The sequence below is a fragment of the Mastomys coucha genome, unplaced genomic scaffold (assembly GCF_008632895.1).
Source record: "Mastomys coucha isolate ucsf_1 unplaced genomic scaffold, UCSF_Mcou_1 pScaffold22, whole genome shotgun sequence".
In the NCBI taxonomy this organism is placed as follows: domain Eukaryota; kingdom Metazoa; phylum Chordata; class Mammalia; order Rodentia; family Muridae; genus Mastomys; species Mastomys coucha.
This window is the reverse complement of record NW_022196905.1, coordinates 84,285,473-84,299,381: the sequence shown is the minus strand read 5'-3', so window position 1 is coordinate 84,299,381 and position 13,909 is coordinate 84,285,473. Positions and strand designations below refer to the sequence as shown.

The 13,909-nt window shown below is 43.8% G+C and overlaps 2 protein-coding genes across 9 annotated transcripts in view; one reads left to right on the top strand and one right to left on the bottom strand.

The window, feature by feature from the left end:
• Positions 1 to 13,909, top strand: part of G3bp2 (G3BP stress granule assembly factor 2) — an 80,485-nt gene that overhangs the window by 48,115 nt on the left and 18,461 nt on the right. For 2 of the 8 annotated variants that reach the window (XM_031390999.1, XM_031390993.1), the window contains exons 1-2: positions 2,874 to 3,133; positions 12,628 to 12,746. In XM_031390999.1, coding sequence (XP_031246859.1) covers positions 12,652 to 12,746 — 95 coding nt within the window. In that variant the 5' untranslated portion in view covers positions 2,874 to 3,133; positions 12,628 to 12,651. Of the gene's footprint in view, positions 1 to 2,729; positions 3,196 to 3,324; positions 3,719 to 12,627; positions 12,747 to 13,909 lie in introns of those variants that run through there. The other 6 variants (XM_031391000.1, XM_031390994.1, XM_031390997.1 and 3 more) reach the window with 5 other exon arrangements.
• Positions 2,097 to 10,301, bottom strand: LOC116104589 (ESX-1 secretion-associated protein EspI-like). Its single transcript, XM_031391102.1, has 2 exons — positions 10,296 to 10,301; positions 2,097 to 3,541 (listed from the first exon to the last, which is right to left on the bottom strand). The coding sequence occupies exons 1-2, from the start codon at positions 10,299 to 10,301 to the stop codon at positions 2,678 to 2,680; spliced, it is 870 nt and encodes a 289-aa protein (XP_031246962.1). The 3' UTR covers positions 2,097 to 2,677.

Genomic DNA, 13,909 nt, shown 5'->3' with positions numbered 1-13,909 from the left:
AAAAAAAAAAAAAAAAAAGAAAGAAAGAAAAGAAAAGAAAAGAAAGAAAGAAAAGAAAAGAATCAGGATAGTATTAGGTAGGCCTAAGTAAGGATTTACAATTTAGTATTGCCTTTACGAGGTTTGGGGAAATGCCATCTGATTTGGGGCTTTTAGTCAGGCAGTGGTGGTGAATGTCTTTGATCCCAGCACTCAGGAGGCAGAGGCAGCTGGATCTCTGAGTTTGAGGTCAGCCTGGTCTAGAGAAAGAAACCCTGTAACAAACAAACAAACAAACAACCCAAAAGGTCTGACTTTTGTGAGAAGGATGAGCTATAATGGAATTAAGCAAATGGCGAAGGTGTGCAGTAGGCTTTAACTACTACAGCAGGAGAAACAGTGTCAAATGAATGACAGTAGAAGGAGCCTACACGTATTGACAATTGGCTGTGTGATCTGATAAAAGGGTGAGGTCAAGGGTCACACTGGGGTTTTTGGCCTGAGCCACTTGACTGAATATCACTCATACTGGCCTCCCTGCTTGGTCCATGGGGACAGTGGTTGCTTCACAGTGGTTATTTTGAAAGGCAGAGAGATTAATTAGACTGTCACTTCATCATGGAATGGCGAACCAGGCCTGACCGGGTGTAAAGCCGACAGTATTCAGAGAACAGACTAGAGACATTAGGAAATAAAAAAATGCTAACATTGGAGATAGCTGAGTCTTTTATTTTAAACAAGTAACCATTAATTGGTGTGTCTTAATGGCAGGGATTGCCTGAGGCCTGCTTTTGTTAGTCCTGGGGCTAAGCTTAGAATTGTTCTTATGCTTTGAAGGATTATAAAAGGAGGAGATTGAGGAAGACATTTGCTGGCCTCTGTCTTAGGGGTGGTAGAATGGTTTCCCAGAGCAGCACTAACATCCCTTGGTTATGGTGGGATGCGCACAGTCTTGGACCTCAGCACCCATCTGCAGAGTCACAAACGCTGAGGGGAGTTTTAACAAACCCATATCTGATTCCATGCACAGCAAGGCCCAAGACACACTCTCAAGAAACTTCCATCCTTATCTCAGGTTACAGGATAAAGAATACTTACAAAAACACTGCATGGAGCACAGCATGGTATCACACATGACCAGCCAGGTCTACAGAATGAGTTCCAGGACAGCCAGGGCTACACAGAGAAACCTGGTCTTGAAATATCCAAAACAAACCAAAAGCACTGGATGTGACTGGAAACAATTGAAATTTTAGCAGTCAGTAATAGTAGCATTCTATAGTTTACAATTAAGGGTGTGGGGTATGGATGCAGTCTGCTTATGTTGATATGAGTAATCCTTGTTTGTTCATATACTATCAAGAGAGTCTCCTTATGTAGCCCTGGCTGACCTAGAACCCGCTTCATAGACCACGTTGGCCTAGACCTTGTGGTCATCTTCCTGCCTCTGCTTTCCAGGATCTGGGACTATAGGGATGTAGCTTCATGCTTGGCTGAGATGAGTGATAGGTGTGTGTCCTTTGGGTAAATAGTCCTCATTAAGTCTTACTTTCCTCATCTGTAAAGTGTGCATTCAAATAAGTAATTACTTAAGTGGGTTTTTGTGAGACATAAGTGATTTTTATAAAATACCAGTGGAGTATCTGGTCTGTAAATAGTGTACTCAAAGATAATCTCATGAGTAGTGCATTAGGGAAAACCATCTCAGATTCACATAATAAGTGATGGTTTGCCTATATATTTTGCAAATAGAAATTTTTAAGCAATCCAAAGTAAAGCCAGTGTAGATTTTGGAAGCTCAAATATCAGCATTGCCTTTTGTGAACCTTTTCTTTTTACTTTTAGGAAATCTCCACTATAGGACTGTGAGGGAAAACTGATGTATTTAAGCCTGCATCATGCTTGGTTAAAATGTGTTCTATTCCCCTCGAATTCCTTTCACTGTTTCATTTCTTCATTCCCAGTTTCTTCTACTATTGTGATATTGAAAACATTGCTATTAGTGGCAGAGTAACATTTTGTCTACAAAGCATTTCTCCATGAATCAAGGTTCATGAAGCAGTGTAGTGTAGTCCCAGTGGCGTAGATTTATAAGTGGCCTTTTTTGAAATTTTAAGCCTTTCAGCCTTTGTTTGTAAATGTCCCAATAAGTTCCATTTAAGGATGAAACCACCAAGGCCATACAAAAGACCCAAGTCCATACAGCCTAGATAGTATTTTCCCCGTACTCCATGGCTCAGCAACCTTTAAAACTAGCTGTATGACATTGATTAGAAAGACTTTAAACCTCCATTTCCTGAAACAGGTTAATAAGCAGTACAGGTGAGCTCACTGTGCAGAGTTCAAAACTGCGTTTTAATGCTCCTGTAAACACAGCAACCAGGGGCATTACTAAATCTGCTCCCTCTTATCACGAATAAAGGCTCCAGGAATAACCGTTTGTAAAAGACACTGTTTAGCGGCGAGCCATCTTTTTTGTTCGCGCCACCTGGAAGGACAGGGAGGCTTCAGCATCACTGCAAGAGAAAGGCAGCTTCCTTGTGACGTCAAATCAGCGGGCTCTCGGCCTAAAGCGGGCCGGTTCCGGTTCCCTGGCTTTCCGGACGCCCGAGCGAGCGAGCGCGGCGCCGTACTGCGCGTGCTCCGCAGAGGGACGCGAGAAGGTTGGGTCCAGCTCTCCAAACTGATGCCTGATTGGCTAGCACTGTGCTGGGGGGTTCCCTAGCCCTTTCCGCAGGGGTAAAACAATAAGAGGGGGCGGCGGCAAAGGGGGCGGGACGTCCGTGTTCTCGGAGCTCGTTGCAGCTCTAGGCTCTTGGGAAGAGGTGGCTGTGAGGAGCCCGAGCTCGCGGCTCTCCGGATTCCGAAGCCTCGGGTTTATTCGAGGGACGAGAATCTGCTGCGGCCGATCCCGCGACACTCCTGACCTCCGCGCGACGTGCCCGCCGCCGCTGTTGGTTGGAGGTGTGTACGGGGGCCGAGAGGGGCGGTCGGTGTGGTGGTCGGCAGGGGACATTTCCCTCCGCTCGTGGCAACCGTCCGGTGTGTGCGCTCTGTGTCGGGGTTGGTGCGGCAGAAACATTGTTCTCGCCGGCTGCCTACGCCAGCCCGAGTGAGTGCGTGCGTGCGTGCGGAGCCGAGCCTTTCCTGCAAGGTGAGCGGGAGGCTGCGTGGGGAGGAAGATGACCCGCGCGCGTGGTGCAGAGGAGGGCACAGGTGGGGCTGGGGATTGCGAGGAGGCGGAGGCCCGGGGGAAGCCTGTCCGCCGCAGCTCCCAGAGCGCGCCGACGGGCGCCAAGCCGCGGAGCGGGGCCGTGGGCTTCCGCAGAGGCGGTTTCAGGGTGGGAAGCCCACCGGCCTGGCTTCTCCGCTTGCCCGGGGCCCTAGTTCCCGGTCGTCGCCCCGCCCGTGGGGGAGGGGAAGGAGGCCGTGCCGGCGGAGGCAGAAGCAACGCAGATGCGAAAGTAGCGGCCTCCGGGCACCATTTCTGTGCCCGGAAACTGAATCCGGGGTTGAAGGTGGCCGCCGCTCCACTTGCCGGGTTCTCGGCGTTCCCCCCGCCCTCCCCGGGTTATCCCGAACGTGTTCGGATACTGAGACTGTAACGTGCGTCTTCTACGTCCTTTTTCTGCAGACGATCTCCTGTTACCCAGGAATAAATAAACAGGACGTTTCATTACTTTGGGAATGGGCTTTTCTCCCCCTACTAGTCTTTGGGGTAGGATGAGAGGAGGAGCACGTAAGTTTCCCTAGATGGTGTGGATTTTGTTAGTGGAATCAGATTGAGGGTTTCCTGCATCTCTAAGGGCAGATTTCTTTCTTCAGGTACCCCTGTGGTGCTTTGGGACTGTAGGGTCGTGTTTAAATTTCTACTCCCAAGATAAAACTAGTTTTAAACCAAAGCACAAAAAAAAAAAAAAAAAAAAAAAAAAAAAACCGTTGAGGAGGTTCCTTTTGCTTCTTAAAAACAAAACACGTGCACCAAAGCTGAATCAAGGAAAATTGCTCCCTTCTCTCCGGGTGTGATTGTTGTGCTATTGATTAGCCTAAGGCTTCTAGATTTTAGATTCTAGACACCATACCTCGTTTGTTCCAAATACCCAAGCAGGGGAACCATTAGCTGCAGTTTAAAAGGATGCACTAATTCTAGATGAGGACCGTAGTTTCTTGTCCTAATTCCATATTTGGCAGTTATTGTAGCTCTAGGCATGTGAACCAAACTTTCTGAGTAAACACTTGCTTTGCGAAATTCAGTGATCCCTTAATGGTCTTTAGGTTTGGACCCAGTGTCCCACCACTCTGGAGTTACAAGCAGGTGGCTTTTTGAGTTCGAGGCCAGCCTGGTCTCCATACAGGACAGCCAGGGCTGCCTAGTGAGGTACTGACTCAAAAAGAGAAAGAGAGACAGACAGACAGACAGACTGAGACTGACTTGGTCAGTTTGGACAATTATATATTGTCCCTTTGTTACCGTTTTAGGTAATATGTTCCAAATAATCTCAGTGTATGCATATTTTGTTCTGAAAAATCGATTGTGAGAAAGGCTTCAAAATGTGTTTCCTAGTGGCCTAGTTCTGTGATGGTTTAGGTTATTGAGTATGCAGAATATTGGTGGCCATGGATGCTCTATTTAATCTCAGCGCTTGGGAGGCAGAGGCAGGCAGATCTGCAGACTACAGAGTGAGTTCCAGGACAGCCAGGAAACCCAGACTCAAACAAAACACAAAAAACTAGAATCTTAGTGATGGTGAAAGCAAGCCTCAGATGGAGTAACTAGAATGCTTGTGGAGTGGATGGCTAGCAGGAGCAGGTGAAGAAGTCATTCGATAATTTAGTAGTTAACTTTGGCTAAGAGTCTTAACTACTACATGTGCAAGGCACCAGGCAGCCTCGCTAGTACCCAGATCTAGCTGCCATTAGCTGATGAATGAGGAAGGCAGTTTCTTGTTAAGCCTTTGGCCTGTGAACCTAGGGCAAATTTACCATTTAGACTAAATGTTAACTTAATGACCTGAGTAGTCGGATTATTAGGCAAGTTCTGGTTTTGAAGAAATTGTTGGCATTGTTTGTAGCAGGGGAATGTGGGCAGCTATATTTGTATTGGAGATTAAAATACCAAAATTTCAATATCAGCAACTGGAGATTTATACTCAGTGTCCTTAGATTCTTTCTTTTCTTTATTTATTATTATAAATAAGTACACTGTAGCTGTCTTCAGATACACCAGAAGAGGGCTTCAGATTACTGGTGGTTGTGAGCAGTCAGTGCTCTTAACCACTGAGCCATCTCTAGCCCCTAGAAGTTATTTTCTAAGCTGCCTTAATTTTTCTTACATTTTATGTTGAGTGGACATGAGGATGATGAATGACATCTTTCAGTGTTTTACACTGAAGCACAATTTGGATTGCTTGTGAACAGAAAGAGGGTGGAACTGAGTTGAAAATTTGACTTGGTTACTATACTGGTAGATATGTGCTTGATAGCTGATAAAGCAAACCAGTGTATTTTTTCCTAAGCTCTTAGCAAAAATACGTTTTATTTTGTTTTGTTTTGTTTTTTGTTTGTTTTTGTTTGTGTGTGTGTGCGCGCGAGCGCGCGTGTGTGTGCGCGAGCGCGCGTGTGTGTGCGCGCTTTGGTTTATTTTAATCATTTCTGGATAATTTATCCAGAAATTGTTATTGTACTAACATTGGGGATATTTCTCACTATATTGTGTTGCTGTCCTGTTATTCCCCACCCCCAATCCCAGCAGTCTTGTCTTTTTTGGTTTCTTGAGGACAGGATCTTTGTATAGCTCTAGCTAGCCTGGCATTTGCTGTGTGTCCTAGGCTGGCCTGGAATTTGTGGTATCCTACCAAGCTAGCCTTGAACTTTCAGAGAGTCTCCTGTCCATAAAAATAATCATATGATGCTGCAGCATCATCCCCCCCACCCCCCCTTAAGACAGGGTCTCTCTCTATAGACCCAGCTGTCCTGGAACTCACTCTATTATAATACATCAGGCTGGCCTTGAATTTAGAGATCCACCTGCCTCTGCCTTGCACGTGCTGGTATTAAAGGTGTATGCGACCACACCTGGCCCAAAGCAAGTAAGTGTAAATAGTGAAAAGATCATGCAGTCATGCTGGTGATGCAAAATCCTGTTCGTTTTTTTGTTTTCGTTTGTTTGTTTTGTTTTTTGCTTTTTTGAGACAGGGTTTCTCTGTATAGCTCAGGCGTGCGCCACCACCGCCTGGTGTAAAATTCTGTTCTTGATAAGACACTAAGGAACCTTGGTCTCTTTTGAATCCTAAGTATCAGTTTCATTTTTCTGTAAGTGAAGAGAACACCCTCCTTATTCAAGGAGGTAAAGGAAACACAGGATACTCATTAAACCTAAAATATAATTTTAGGGTGGGCATGGTTGCATATGCCTGTACTCACAGAGGCAGGTAGGAAGATCTCTGAATTGGAGGGCAGCCTGGTCCCATAGAGGGAATACTAGAACAGCCAGGGCTACATAGAGGGACCTTGTTTCAGAAGGATGGGGGCAGCACATCATTTCTTAATGGTAGTCATGTTTAGCTATTGTATTTCAGGACTTGCACCTTATCATTAGGGTTTCCTTATCCAGAACGTCCTTAGGTTTATCACCGCACTTCTGGGATCCAAGGTTGCCACAACAGATCTGTTCCTTGTCCTAAAAATGAGTGGATAGATAGTATTGTGATCACTAAAGTCACTTTAAACAAAGACCTTCGAGAGCTTTGGGTATAGTTACAGTGTTAAAATGGAGCTGGCATTCTAAAATGGGATCTAGTCTTTGGGTCAGTGAGAATGGGCCTCTGCCTAAGTGTGAACCCTGCAGAGGGAGTGGGGATAAGCATCCTGTCCTGGAGATAAGCTGGGGCTAAGCTTGGGCAGCCTTTCTAGTAATGATGCTATAGTATGCTGTTGGAGACATTCTTTCCGTGGGGGAAATGATATGTATACCCTTCCAGGGTTGGGAGTTTATTTTTCTGCATTTACCTCTCTTTATCTACCTACTGTTTTGTTTTCTTGACCTTTTTTCAGTAAGAAAGTATTATTTCTTCTCCACAAGTACTCATTTTGACTGTTCTCTCCAAGCATTGAAATAACCATGAAAGAATGACATGAAATTTCATGCAACTAATTGTAGTGAGTGGTGTGTGTATGCGCACACGCTTTAATGTTATAAAAGTTGAAGGGTACTCAGGATATAGCTCTGTTGGTAGAGTTCTTGCCTAAAGCATGCAAGCCCTGGGTTTGATCCCCAGTGCTCCATAAGTTGCATGCAGTGATGTCGCACTGTAGTTTGCTTCTGAGGCACTGAAGGCAGGAAGAGCAGAAACCTAAGGTAGTTCTGTACTACATGACACCTATGGGGGGGTGGCGGAGAAAGAGAGAGAATGAATGAGAATCAAAGGTCCCTTTGTTTGAAAATGCTTGGGACCAGAAGTGTTGAAGGAAGTTGCAGGATTTGTAGACTTTTGAAGTATACATAGGCTTGAACATCTCCAGTCTGAAAAGCTGGAATATTCTGAAATTTGAAACCTCCAGTCTGAAAAGCTGGAATATTCTGAAATTTGAAACCTTGAATGAAATAGTTGCATTGGTAATTATGGCCAGGTATTTGCAGTTAGATTTGATTTTTCTGAAGAGCCATTTTATCACTAGCAATAGAGCAGTGTCCTCACTTAGTAAGAACATGAGATCATTTAAGATATAAATTAATGAGAATTATTATTTTGCTTTGGATAACCCTACCTTTTTTTTCTATTGTAATATGCTCTAATAAGTTTACTATTTGGTGGCTTTTTTTTAAAGATTTATTTTATTTATTTTATGTGTATGAGTACACTGTAAAGATAGCTAGCTGTACAGATGGCCGTGACCCATCATGTGTGTGGCTGCTGGGAATTGAACTCAGGACCTCTGCTGGCCCACTCGCTCCGGCCCTGCTTGCTCTAGCCCAATTCACTGTAGCTGTCTTCAGAGGGACCAGAAGAGGGCATCAGATCTCATTACGGGTGGTTGTGAACCACCATGTGATTGCTGGGATCCGAACTCAGGACCTTCAGAAGAGCAGTCAGTGCTCTTACCCGCTGAGCCATCTTGCCAGCCCCTATTTGGTGGCTTTTTAAAATTCATTTCTAATCCCAGCACTTGGGAGGCAGAGGCAGGCGGATTTCTGAGTTCAAGGCCAGCCTGGTTTACAGAGTGAGTTCCAGGACAGTCAAGGCTGCACAGAGAAACCCTGTCTCAAAAAACCTAAAAAAAAAAAAATTAATTTCATTCTTTTGCTCATTATATACACATTGCCTTTCTGTTAAGGAAGCCATAATTTAATGTTAAGTTTTGTTCTGGTCCTTTCAGTGTCTTGTTTAATGGCTCCATAGCCTTTGGCAGGATTAGGGACTTAAGTCTGAAACATCACCAAGCTCATGGTTTATCATTTGGTGATAGTGAAGTTTGAGGTTGCTCTTTAGACTGTATCATAGAAGCTCTTCTCTCTTACTACTGATATGGGGACTTAAACAGAACCTTGTCAGCTGTGGAAGCACTTTCTTGCTATACGTCAGCTCCTGCCCCCAAAGCCTTTCCTTTTTATGTATAAGGAGTTTTAGCCTGCATGTATATCTATACCACATGCACTCCTGGTGCCTACAGAAACCAGAAGATGGCTTCAGATCTGTAGGAACTAGAATTAAATTACACGTGGTTATGAGCTGCCATTAGATGCTGGGAATAGAAACAAGGTCTTTTGGAAGAGCGGCCAGTGGAGATCCTAACCACCAAGTCATTTCTCCAGACTCTGTTCTTTATTAGTTTTTCTAGATTTCCCTGCTTTTGTTTCCCATCTAACTTCCCTACTACCTTTACTTGGTAATATTTTTAGTATAACCAGACTTTAGCAATTAGCTATTACTGTGTCAGAACTGTATTTTGTTTGTTTGTTTGTTTTTGTTTTTGTCTGTATAGCCCTGGGTGTCCTGGAACTCATTCTGTAGACCAGGCTGGCTTTGAACTCAGAAATCCTCCTGCCTTTACCTCCCAAGAGCTGGGATTAAAGGTGTGTGCCACCACTGCCTGGCATATTGCTCTTACTAATGTGGACATTTTGAAAGTGGGTACTTTTTAGCATGGTACATTTACCTAATCAGTGTTCAGGAGCCCCGGGCAGAAAGATGCTATGAATTCTAGGCCAGTCTTGACTAGAGTGGACCTCTGTTACAAAAACCAGTAATGTTGAGTAAATTTTCATCTCCCTCAATGTTCTGTTTGGAGTCCAGGACCTCAGACTGGGCGAAAATCCCTGGTCACTTTTCATACTTTTGATCTTTATTCTAAAACTATATTTCTCTTTAGCCTTTCCCCCCCCTTTCTTTTAAGACACTATGTAGATGAGGCAGGCCTCAAACTCACGGTGCTAGTATTAAAGGGGTGCCATCAGTCCTGGCAACCTAGCTTTGTTTAAATGCATGTGTGTGGGTGTTTTGCTTGCATCTCTACCATGTGCGTATGTCTAGTGCCCAAGGAGGCCTTGGGTCCCCTGAAACTGGAGCTGCCAGGTAAATTCTGGGAATCAAAAGCCCGGGTATGCTGGAAAAGCAAACCCTTCCACCACCAAACCCCCAGCTAGCCCCCACCTCCCCCCATTAACTGTTGAGCCAGCTAACTAACTAGTAGCATGCTTGTTAGATGGTTACCAGAAAAGGATAGAAATTGAAAAACAGTTTTAAAATTTTTAAATTACTGTGCATTCTGTGAGGTAGTAATTTTTTTTTCATGTGCATGGTAGAGCTTTTGGCTGCAGATTTCCTCATATCTTGAGAGTATAGCACAGAGAAAAGAATGGTCCATGGTGGCAGTGATGGCAATGGGAGAAGCCTTCCAACTGCGTGCCTGTGAGTTGGAGGTTCTGCTACCTTCGTGTACCAGTCATTTTCTAGTCTTCCGTTAGATTTTATAACAGAATTTTGATGACAAAAACTTCAGGGTTGGGGGCTGCTGGCTCAGTGGTTAAGAGCCAGTAGCACTGACTGGTCTTCCAGAAGTCCTCAGTTCAATTCCCAGCAACCACATGGTTCACAACCATCTATAGGGGGATCTGATGCCCTCGTCTGGCAGGCAGATGTATATGCAGCAGAGCATTCATACATTAAGTCATTAAAATTTGGGAGAAAAAAGTTCAGGGCTTTGGAGATATGGTTCTGAAGTTAAGAGTGCCTTCTGGATTCAATTCCCAGCATCCACATGATGGGTCACAACTGTCTATAACCTCAGTTCCGTCGGATCCCGTGTCCTCTTCTGACCTCCATGGGTATCAGGCATGCACGTGGTGCCTAGATACACATTCGATCAAAAAGTGTGTGTATAAAATAAACCTTAAAAAAAATTACAGAGCTTCATTCTGTATTCCAGGCTGGCCTGGACTCAATGATTCTTCTGCCTCAGGCTCCCAAGTTGTTGATTTTGAGGCCTGAGCCACTAAACTTGGCTCACATATTAATTTTTGAAGCTACGATTCTTAGATAGCATTGTTCACAATTGTAATTTTTGGTAAGGTGAATATTCTTGTCTACACTGGTAATTTTTCTATTTTTGAAGCATAATGTTACACTACTCAGTAGTAACAACACAGCCTAACATTTGGTAAGATCCAGGCCAATGAGAGAAACTGTCTTTTTAAAAGAAGAGGACAGTGCCTGGAGAGTGGCCCGAGTTTGTCTGCGGCTATGTACTCTCACACATGCATGTAAGCAGGTGCTGGTGTGTTGTGTCTGGCATGTGGGGCCAGAGTTGCATTTCACTTGTTTGCCTGCCCAGCTTCGTATCTTAAAGTGTAGCACATGAGTCTTTCTGCTTAGGGTTGTCAGCCTCTGAAAAGTTGTATTCGAGGAAGATAGTGGCACCTGTAATGTAGTGTTCGCATCTGCTTCATGGGATTTCAAAAGCAAGTGAAACGCCATATAAAAATTGAAGTAGATTTGGATCATTAGAAAGTCTAGAAGGACAATTCCAAAGGAAGAAACGAGCGGAACAACAGGTAACACTGGTCCCTAGAACAGAACTTGACCTCTGTGCTCCACTTTAGCTCCTACCTGACAGTTATGAAAAATATTACATTGTATTAGGATGGCTATGGATGGCTTTGGCTGGGAAATTATTTAGTTGCTTAAAGAGAACCTGTATTGAAACTTGTTAAAATAGGAGTTCAGGAAGCATTTTTATTTGCCTGATTTGTGTGTTTAGTTTTTTGTTTGCAGGTGCTGCCGCTGCCCCACCCCCCACCATACTTTTAAGAAAAGATGTTTAGGTTGGGCCCCAAGTTCATTCCCTTGCTATTCACATAGGATGATTCACAGTGCCTGTGATCATGGTCCAGGGCTTGAATGTGACACCCTCTAATGCTTGCTTTGGGCACACACATGCACATGAATAAAAATAAAATCACACATGCCGGGTGGTGGTGGTGGCCTTTAATCCCAGCACTTGGAGGCAGAGGCAGGCAGATTTCTGAGTTTGAGGCCAGCTTGGTCTACAGAGTGAGTTCCAGGACAGCCAAGGCTATACAGAGAAACCCTGTCTCTAAAAAACCAAAAACCAAAACCAAAACAAAAAAAAAAAATTTTAAAAAATTACACATCCTTTTAAGACAAAATGTGCTTGTGTGTGTTGATCGATACACAATTTTTGGTCCTTGGGATTGAACCCAGGACTATTTCTTGGAGTTATTGTACTATACTACTGATTAGATAGTAATCAACCATCTTACTAAAAAAGGTAGAATTTGGGACTTTCTGTGTGTGCAAAGAAGTGGAGGTCAGAGGACAAACTATGGAAGTCAGTTTTCTCCACTATGTTGGTCTTGCCTTTACCTTTTGAGCCACCCCGCTGGCCCTCCCCACCTTCCTCCCTTTTCTGCGCGTGCGTTTGTTTGCCTGGTTCCTGTGGAGGTCAGAATAGGGTGTCTGGTTTCTCAGAACAGTTGTAAACTACCATGTGAGTTCTGGGAACTGATCCTGGGTCCTCCGCAAGAGCAACAAGAAGTGCTTTTTAGCTGCTGTCATCTCTCTCCAAGATATGTTTTAATCATGTGTATTTGTGTATCCATGTGTGGATATGTGCATGAGTATCTTGGGGTTAGAGGTTCAGATCCCCTGGAACTGGAGTTAGGGCATTTATGAGCCATCTATATAACCTGCTGCTCCTTATTTGTGTTGGCTATAATTAGACTGCTCTGGGGGCTATATGTATAAAGTTAGTAATAAGTTGTATTTAACCAAGCTCATTTTTCCCTTTTTATTTAATATGTGTGGGTGTTTTGTCTGCATATGTGTCTGCATTATGTTGTGCCTGGTGCCCAAGGAGATGCCAGAAGAGGCAAGCAGATCCCTTGTAACTAGAGTTACATGGTTGTGTGCCTTAATGTGAGTGCTGGGAAGTTGAACCTGAGTCCTGTTTGAACAGGCTCTTAGCTGCTGTACCAACCCTCTCGGCCAGAAATTTATTTTTCTACTGTGATACATTTTTAATAAATGGTGTTAATTTGCTTTATTCTCAGTCATATAGCTAAGCAGACTTATTTTGTAGTATTTTGCAAGGATGACTTAATAGCTGTTTGTCTTGTGTTTTCTCCTCCAGCATTTGACATTGTGCAGCAAAGAAATGGTTATGGAGAAGCCCAGTCCGCTGCTTGTGGGGCGGGAGTTTGTGAGGCAATATTATACTTTGCTGAATAAAGCTCCTGAATATTTGCACAGGTAAAATTTAGACATTTCTTAGTATTCTCTGGATGTGGCCACATTTTACTGTCTGTTCTGTCTCTTTATATGCTGATAGTATCTTTGTAAACAGGAACAACATGTCATATCTTAGTACTATAACACATTTGGTTACACACACAAACATACACACAAAGTATTCATCAGTATTTCATGTTTCATTATACTAATGTGGAGCTTGAGTCACCACAAGGTTCCAGTGAGTGGTTAGAAATCAATGACTTAAACTCATCTGTTCGTGTTCTCATCTGAAAAGCAGAATTACTTGGGAGACGCTCTTAGTATCTTGTTCACTCTTTTGGCAAGAGTCGAACATCTGTAAGCTTAATGTTTCCAGAGTTTGGAGTGAAGTATGTAGCGGGTCATTGCTAAGTCCTGTTCTGGGTGGAAGTCCTTGAGCAAGTGGGGGTGAGTGAGACTCTTGAAAGATGAGTCTTAAGTCCGGTGGTGGTGGCCCACACCTTGAGGCAGATGGATTTCTGAGTTCGAGGCCAGCCTGGTCTACAGAGTGAGTTCCAGAACAGCCAAGACAGAGAAACCCTGTCTTGGGGAAAACAAAAAACAAACAAACAAAAAAAAAAAAAAAAAAAAAAAAAAAAAAAAAAAAAAAAGAAAGGAGACTGGAGAGAATGGCTCAGTGGTTAAGAGCACTGACTGCACTTGCAAAGGTCCTGAGTTCAAATCCCAGCAACCACATGGTGGCTTACAACCATTCGTAATGAGGCCTCACACCCTCTCCTACAGTGTACTTATGATAAATAAAGAAAGAAAGGTGGTGAGTCTTTTAGGTTGCTGTCCATCCTTTGTTACTTGGCTCAGAAAGGCTATTCCTGACTGATGGAGGTCTTAGGTGTGCTCTCTGGGATTAGATTTTGTAGGTATGCTGTACTACTATTGTCTCTTCTGTATTATAGGAGAGGTTTGTATTTACTGTTTTCTCAGTTCCCTTTCTGGGGATGATTTTCCCCCCCCATGTGAATTTTATGCTGGTCATAATGTAGGCACTTTAATTATCTATTTCTCATATTTGACTGCTGACAGCCGCCTGTGTTTCTCTGTGTAGCCCTGGCTGCCCTGAAACTCAGCTCTAGACCAGGCTGGCCTCAGAGTCAGAGTTCTCGAGCTGTCTTCTGAGTTTCTGG